General features: G+C 42.4%; 1 protein-coding gene across 1 annotated transcript; it reads left to right on the top strand.

Moving 5' to 3' along the window:
• Positions 1-2,820: 2,820 nt before the first annotated feature.
• Positions 2,821-6,821, top strand: LOC140557656 (14-3-3 protein beta/alpha-A-like). The gene is made up of 6 exons (XM_072682321.1): positions 2,821-2,930; positions 4,432-4,732; positions 5,014-5,137; positions 5,462-5,625; positions 5,842-5,937; positions 6,031-6,821. Exons 2-6 carry the CDS (start codon positions 4,439-4,441, stop codon positions 6,085-6,087), a joined length of 735 nt encoding a protein of 244 aa, XP_072538422.1. The 5' UTR covers positions 2,821-2,930; positions 4,432-4,438; the 3' UTR covers positions 6,088-6,821.
• The last annotated feature ends 1,497 nt before the right edge of the window (positions 6,822-8,318 follow it).

Genomic DNA, 8,318 nt, shown 5'->3' on the forward strand with positions numbered 1-8,318 from the left:
ATGTCTGTTGTATTAGTCATATTTATTGTGTTGTTCTGATTTCATGTTTGCACTTATATATATGTATATGTACGGTATTGTTTCTGTTCCATGTAAAGGTAAAGGTGCACGTATTTGTCACTGTACAGTGTGGACTGTACAGCGAAATGTGTCCTCCGCATTTAACCCAGGGAGCGCCCGGGGAGCAGAGAGGGTAAAGGGCCTTGCTCAAGGGCCCAACAGTGGCAGCTTGCCGAGCCCGGGAATCTGCCACTGTTGGGCCCTTGAGCAAGGCCCTTTACCCTCTCTGCTCCCCGGGTGCTGGAGTTGGCTGCCCACCGCTCTGGGTGTGTGTGTGTGTACTCACTGCCCCTAACACATGTGTGTGTGTGTGAGTGTGTGTTCACTACCAGATGGGTTAAATGCGTTGCAACATGGTCGTGGAGGACCATAATTCTGCTCCACTGTGTACTTTTACTCAGATGGAATGACAATAAAAGCCTCATGACTTGACTTTTCAGTACTGTACAGAACCCTTTTAGCTAAGACTGTATATAGTCTAATGCTTTTCAGGGCACCAACATATGTTAATCATTGGATCATAACTATATATTATGTGTTTTTGTGGTCTGCACTTCAGGCTTGCTGGGGAGGACTACGTGTTTTCGCTGCTGACCGGTTATCCTCTGCTGGCATTTCTGTGAAAGAGTGGCTGTATTTCAGGTGGCCAGGCCATTGTCACAGCACCACCCATCTACAACAAGATCCTAGAGGATGAAGATGGTCAGTATTTTATTTGACAGGGCTGATTGACAAGGCCTGGCTCATTCTCTGAACTTTTAACTGTTGGTGAATCTGTGACTCGTATTGAGCTTTTTCCACCGGGCGGTGCAGTATGGGTCCTCATCTGAATTTGGAATCCCTGTACTCATAACGATCAGTAGGGATTGCCTGGCATGGAAATAATGTGGAAATATTAAGATGAGCGAACACTGCTTTGCAGGCATACAGTGTGATAACCACACCACAGAGTGGAAAAGCACCATTAGCGTAAAAACATATGTAAATTGGTGGAATGTGGCCGATAACAACATTGCCCTTCTTGTGGGTTCGATTCCCTGGCTGGGCAAAAACTACCAACATACTACACCAAGGATTGTTTTTGGGCAAGACTACTAACACTACATTCTCCTCCCTGTGTAACATGAATTAAATGCAAGTCACTATGGATAAGAGCATCAGCTAAATTCCTGAATGTACATGTTCAAAGTCGGAAGATATTTTTCAGGAAGTGGACACAAAGAATCTCTCTGTTTTTAAAGAAGCCATACATTATTAGATAGGTCTGCAGTCCTGGTTTGATTTCTTAAGCTTCATTTTTATCATGACAGGACAAGATTTTCAAAAATTGCTGCTGACATCTCGCATTAAGCAAAAAATGTTTCAAACCTGTGTACATTTTCCTACCGAATGTCTCTGGAGTTACAAGGTTGTTAACAAGTCCAAATATCAATATTGCTACATGCGTGCTACAGGAAGGCTAATATTCTTGTGTGTTGTATGAAAGTAAGTTGACTTTTAGTTGAGATTTAATTTCACAATCATTACATAAAATTACATTACTATAGATATGCTCTTCTACTGAAAAGAAACATTAACATTCGACACAACTTTCTGGTATGTTTTGGGCATTTTGTTGAGGTTACCAGTCTTATGATGTCAGTTCAGGCCACTTAAGTCTTAACCTACATCCTCGTAAACCAGAGGATCCAGTGACCTTTGGAAGAAACATGTGATAACTTCAGTCGAATAAATTCCCACTTGTCTCCCTGTGTTCTGTCCGGTCATCTGCATTTGAGATGGGTGGCTTCTAACTGGCTTCTAACTCTTCTCTTTGTCTCAGGCGCGCTAGCAACCATGAGCCAGAACGTGACCAGAGGAAACGCATGGGCCTTGCGGTATTACTTACCTTCTCTTAAATATAAAATAAACAGCTTTGAACTTCTCACTAAAGATCAGAATATCAGAAAGTTCATGTTTAGATGAACAAATTAAATTGGGCTAGCTTTTAACCCTCGTTTCTCTTCTCCTTTCACTCTGCTTTACCTACAGCTGCTTTATGGGCTCAGCAGTCCTCCTTGTGTGAGTGTACTATCTGAAGAGGCACTGCCTACAGGCCACCCAAACAGACCACTCTGCCTAGTCCGGATCAACTCTATTAAGAGTCTCTGCATCCAGTTCCTCAATTATTTGCCACATTGGACATTGTGCCTTTCTTACATGGAATTATTTAGGTGACTGTGAGCCAGAGAATATTAAGTATAAAAACTTTTTGGGGACATGCTTTTACTTGCTGCACTCATGAACTTTGATTGATAATGTAGAGCCTGTATCACGCATTGAACCCGCCACAGCATGAAGAAGTTATAATGTTCACATGTTCGTGTAAATATGTGCTGCAGTGTATCTAATAAATATTTTGAAGTGTTTGTTTTATATCAAATGGTTTGAGCTGGCTTCTAAGGCAATAAACATCTCCAGGTTTTAGCACATGCTTTGTTTTCATTGTCTTTCATTGATTATCTGATCAAAGATCTTTATTTTCTTTTAGAAAATGTAGGTTTTTCAGTGTATTAACTGGGAACAGTTTGTTATTGAGAGCCTAAATATGGTACAGTTCGTGCCTGGAAACCCTCGGTCGACATTCTAGCCCCTTCTATAGACATTAAAGTATCGTGTGAAAGAAAAACACCAGTTTTTGTCGTTTAATTCGGTCGTTTCTGGCTCAAATTTCAGTAAAGCCAGGGTTTCGCTAGTACGGTTTATAGGAAAACGGATGTGTCAACTTGAGCGGAAGTGGTACTGCCCAGAGCGACTGAAGAGCGAGAAGGAGGACGGACACTCCGACTGTATCTTTCACAGATAAAGGCAGGACTAAACGCCATTAAAACGTGAGTGGTACTATCATAAATCGTAATAACAATAATGCGCCATAAACCATTGTTTTATTGACCATGTGTGCGAGGCTGGTTCTGAATAAGATCCCAGTCACGGTCGTTAGCTTTAGCATTAGCTAAAGGCGCTTCATCTGAGCGGCGAGCGGCGAGCTAACCAGCTTCAGAAACGATGACCGGCTGCATCGGCTGGTGAAACTTATACGTATGTAAGACAGAGCACGGTCGTGGTTTGATATTTTTCGGTGTAAATACGCAGAAAACGTCAAATTCAGTGCATTGTGGATGGCCGGGTCATTCACCGGCCCCTCCTCGTTAGTGCGAGGCCTCCGACCGTCTCACCGAAAGAAAGCGCCGCAATGAGGAAAAATACCCCCGAAAGGAAAAATATCATTTCTGTAAATCAAAACGTGATTCAGACATCCATTTTACCAGCTTAAATATAAACGAGATACCCGCGTTTTCTCCAGTTTTCATATTTTTTATGTATCCGGTCCGCTAGCCTCCTAAACAGATTAGCCAGCTAACATGGCTAACGTCATTGTAGCCAGGAGGCTAACTTATCTAACATCAGTGCATCGATTTGTATTGAGACCTCCGAGGCCTGTGGGATTAACCGCCTCGATGCGAGGAAATCATTTCATGTCCTTAAAAGACGAGAGGACTGCAGTGATTTTCGATCGCTCTCGTTTCATTAAGATCAACGGGTGGCGTCGCTAGCTAGCTGTCCGTGTCTCGGGCTGCTCGTGTCCTCATGATCCGTCCTGTTCGCTTCGGATGGCAAAAATATGAACAAAAACGGGGAAGCACGGCCATGCAGCTCGCCTGGTCCCAAGCGATCGAGCGTACTGCGGTGTTAAAATGGGTCATGGCCTCGTTAGTTCGTTGTGATCTTTGTCACTGCGTTAAGAAGGACCGTACGCGGCTCAAGAGCCGAACGGGAGTGTCCCCGATTCGCCATGCAAATCTGCTTTGACATCGCGCACAAACTGCTGGTATGGAGGGCAGAAAGGACTTGGTTTGCTGCATATGGACGCTCATAGCTCATCAAGAAGTGTCCGACGGATCGCCAGGATCCTGCGCTATAGATGGTTTTAGTCTTGCTATTCACCTGACAGGACGTGCATGTGTTTCTGGCGTTAAAAAAAAAAAAAGGTGCGAAGGCAACGTATTTGCCCCTTGGTGTCTGATGGTCACGTTTTTTTCGTAGCTGTCATGTCTACACGTCTACGGTAGAGGGAATCTGAAACTTGCACTGAAAGTGTACCGCAAAGGCAGACTCCTGCATCAAAGGCTGCTGAAGGTGAAACCTAAAAGCCTGTACCTTTTTCTAACATGACCTCAACAGGGGTCTGAAGAAATGCGCAAAACATCTCGCCTCGCTCTCCAGTTTTTAGAAGTCCTATAAACGAGATCAGTTCCAACACTCCTTGTTTCTGAGTTTTGCTTTTTCCTTGTGTGTTTGACTCAACGTATTCTCTCCATTTGTCTTTTCCAGTCTGAAAATGGACAAGAGCGATTTGGTGCAGAAAGCCAAGCTGGCCGAACAGGCAGAGCGCTATGATGACATGGCCACTGCCATGAAGGCGGTGACCGAGGGGGGCGTGGAGCTGTCCAACGAAGAACGTAACTTGCTCTCCGTGGCCTACAAGAACGTGGTGGGCGCTCGTCGCTCCTCCTGGCGCGTGATCTCCAGCATCGAGCAGAAGACCGAGGGCAATGAGAAGAAGCAGCAGATGGCACGCGAGTACCGAGAGAAGATCGAGATTGAACTGCAGGAGATCTGCAATGATGTTCTGGTAATGCAGCTGGCAGTTCCTGACCCCACTGCAGCCCTGATTGTTTTGCAGATAATTAATTAGGATTTTATTACAATCCTCATTTTGCTGGTGCAGGTCATCAGCTACTATGCAGTCTTAAAGGGAAAAAAAGACAAAATGTGCATAAATGCAACATTTTCTGTTAACTTAAGGATGTGTGGTATTGAGGTTTTTTAAATATTTTTTAAAGTGTACATTTTAATCAAACTAAATGTTATAAAATTAGGATTTTGCAGAATTTTGCTTTGTTTCCCTTTTAGGGTCTTCTGGAGAAGTTTTTGATTCCCAATGCCTCTCAAGCTGAGAGCAAGGTGTTCTACCTGAAAATGAAAGGCGATTATTATAGATACCTGTCTGAGGTTGCATCTGGAGAGTCCAAGACCAGTAAGTTGTTTTAATTTGTTGTCTGGAACTGGAGTCCTTGGCCTGTTAGCTTTACAGCCAAAATTGGCCAATGGCTGATTTTGATGATAATTTTTACTTCTTTAAAACTAAATTACCACACAAACGTTCAGTTCTTTCTTTTACACAGCTGCAATATAAATAATGTTATTTGCTGTTTAATAAGCAAAGACCTATTTAAATAAGTCTCACTTATTCCTATCTTGGCTGATTGAGTCCCTGCCATCCAGTGGCTTCAGAATTTGCATGTAAAAGAATAAGAACTGTAATGACAATTTAATGAGTATGTTTTATCCTTTAATCCAGCCACAGTTGATAACTCCCAGAAAGCCTACCAGGACGCGTTTGAGATCAGCAAGAAAGACATGCAGCCCACGCACCCCATAAGGCTTGGACTGGCTCTCAACTTCTCTGTCTTCTACTATGAGATCCTCAACTCTCCTGAGAAGGCCTGCAACCTTGCCAAGACGGTTAGAACATGTGACACCACCAGCACTAATACTTAATACAAACCTAGCTTTAACATTCTGATGACTTTTTAAGCAAATGAATCTTCTCTCCATTACATAATACATTTTTCTGCTTCCAAAATGAAACACTATCTTAAAACAGGTTCATGTGACATGCATAATATAATATAAGTGAAAATGATGATTTATTGACTAATAAACAAAGTCTTTTGTCAGGCCTTTGATGAAGCCATTGCTGAGCTTGACACCTTAAACGAGGATTCCTACAAAGACAGCACCTTGATCATGCAACTACTAAGGGACAATCTCACCGTAAGTGATCATTTCCTATTACCACGGTGTTTCAGTACCTGGTTGGTTGATGTTATGTAACATTTTGGTGGTTTGTATGTGTCATTTCCGCAGCTGTGGACGTCGGAAAACCAGGGTGACGAGGCAGACGCTGGAGAGGGAGAGAACTAGAGGAGCTGCACTGATCTCCAAACACACGCACACACATACACTCATCTTAATTAAAATAAAATAATAATAATAATACACAGACGGCTTCCACCAACCCCCAACCCCCCACCCCACCCTACTTTACATTCCCCACCCTACTTTACATTCCCCACCCCTCTCCATTTAACCCCCTTTTCCCCCCCTCCCGCCCCCACCCCCTGTCCTCTAACCTTCTGTATGATCATCACAAGACGCACCCGAAGCAAGACACACACTGAAGCCCCTCACACAGGCACCGGCGGCAGGGATGGGGGGGCTCACAGGGTGACATGCCGATGTCAGCAGGTCCAGTCATTTTGTTTGTGAATTTAACATGGTTGTACTGAATAGCGAGGCCCTATTTGTTGCGTGCACGGTTGAGCGAATGAGAGAGACTGTGAGCGTGATTGAGTGAGAGAGCAAGAGTGCGCGTGCGTGTGTGTGTATGTGTATGTTTGAAGGTGAGATTGTGTGTGGGTGGTCTAGAATGAATGAGTGAGTGTGTGTGTGTTTTGGAGTCGGGGGTTATGAACTCTAATAGTCCTTCCTAATGATTCCCATTTTTCCACCTTAGCTGGTTGTGCATTTTCATCTTATTTTTTCCCCCTTTTTTTTCTTTTTTTTTTTTTGTTATGGACATTTTTTTAGTGTTATTCGTCATGGTATTTGCAGGTTTTATTGTATGGTTATTAAACTGGCAGTTTATTTTCACCAAACACTGTAATTCTTGAGTTTTGTATCTTGTTTTTGGACCTATGATGCTATGCCTCTCAGCTTGGATTCCTGGTGTCGGCGCTAGGGTTATTCACTGAAAGCCCTGTTCGGACACGTGGTCAGGTGGCCATTTCATAAAGTAAATGTCTGAAAATTAAATTTCAGTGGAAAATGTGTATTTATTTAAGATGCTTCATTCTACACACACAGCAGTAAACAAGGGAAACACTGAGATGTGATCGAACCAGTGAGCTGAAAGAGAACCCAGACTGTTAGGACATGTATGCTGCAATGTGGTATACATGTCTGATACTATTAAACTAATAGCAGCTTTAGCTGTTTGTGACAACACCATTGTGGGATATGTTTCCACATCTTCTTGTTAAATGGTAGACTGAGCGTATACTACACTCTTACCAGTAAAGGTGAGCTTACTACTAACAGCCTTTAAGAAACTGGGCCCTTGTTTTTCAGTTGTCCAAAGCTATCATGATTCTGTGGTGCCACAATGGTGACTTAGGGGAAGTTAAGCTATTAGCTGTTTTTTTATTTAATAATACATTTTATTACTGTTGGACATATATGTTGCCCTACCTGTATACGTAATCACTGAAAGTAACAATCACAGCCTTAAAAATATTTGTATACATATACGTGTATATAAATTGTAATAATATAAATAACATAAAATATACAATATACATAATAACATATATATACACAATATATATATATAAAATACTTATCTTTGCAGTATGTGTGTATATATATATATATATATATATATATATATATGTTTTTGAGAAGAGTAAGACTGCAGTGAATTATGTTTATGCGGTAAATCCGTATACAAATACTGATGATATCACACATTTAGTTCTTTCACAGCCTGTTTAGCTTATTAAAGGGGTTAGGAGACGCTAGAAGAACTACCGCAGTAAATGGCAGTCAGTGAAATCCTACTCTTTGCTGCACCTCCTCCAGTGTGTCTGCGTGCTCACCGCTCCGGATACTTTGCCCTCTTGTGGTCTAATGAAGGTACTGCTAAAACGAGCGCCCTTATGAACGGCTCAGTGATTTTACCATAACAGTGTTTACCATAACAGAGCAAGTGTGGAAATTAGGACATATTCCCTCTCACACACAGATAACCATACTTCAATTTCACTATTCCTGCTTTTCAGAAACATTACTGATATTCGTTCCTTCGCATATTTGTCTGGACTAGTTTTCATCGCGGACCGATATTTCCAATTTCGAGGGCGTTTACGTCGGTTTTAATTGGTCTTAACGTAGCGGCGCAGTGATACGGCAGGTGTTTGCAGAGCGTAATCAAACTGAAACATTAAGTGCACAGCCGCAGCGGCAGCTTGCTGAAGAAACAGCCTTTCAGTACCACCAACAAGTACATTCAGGTGTGAAGGTAAGATTATTAGCGTGCAAACTGGAGAGGTTGTGAAGTTCTCTAACTTTATTTAAGGCAATTAGCGCCTGCCCGC

This window comes from Salminus brasiliensis, chromosome 6 (genome assembly GCF_030463535.1).
Source record: "Salminus brasiliensis chromosome 6, fSalBra1.hap2, whole genome shotgun sequence".
Classification (NCBI taxonomy): Eukaryota; Metazoa; Chordata; class Actinopteri; order Characiformes; family Bryconidae; genus Salminus; species Salminus brasiliensis.

What these genes read in the sequence shown, in the direction of transcription:
- LOC140557656 (XM_072682321.1), top strand. Translation starts at nt 4,439, where the DNA reads ATGGACAAGAGCGATTTGGTGCAGAAAGCCAAGCTGGCCGAACAGGCA. An exon ending in CCTGCAACCTTGCCAAGACG is followed by an intron (nt 5,626 to 5,841) that starts GTTAGAACATGT and finishes GTCTTTTGTCAG; the next exon opens with GCCTTTGATGAAGCCATTGC. An exon ending in TACTAAGGGACAATCTCACC is followed by an intron (nt 5,938 to 6,030) that starts GTAAGTGATCAT and finishes TCATTTCCGCAG; the next exon opens with CTGTGGACGTCGGAAAACCA.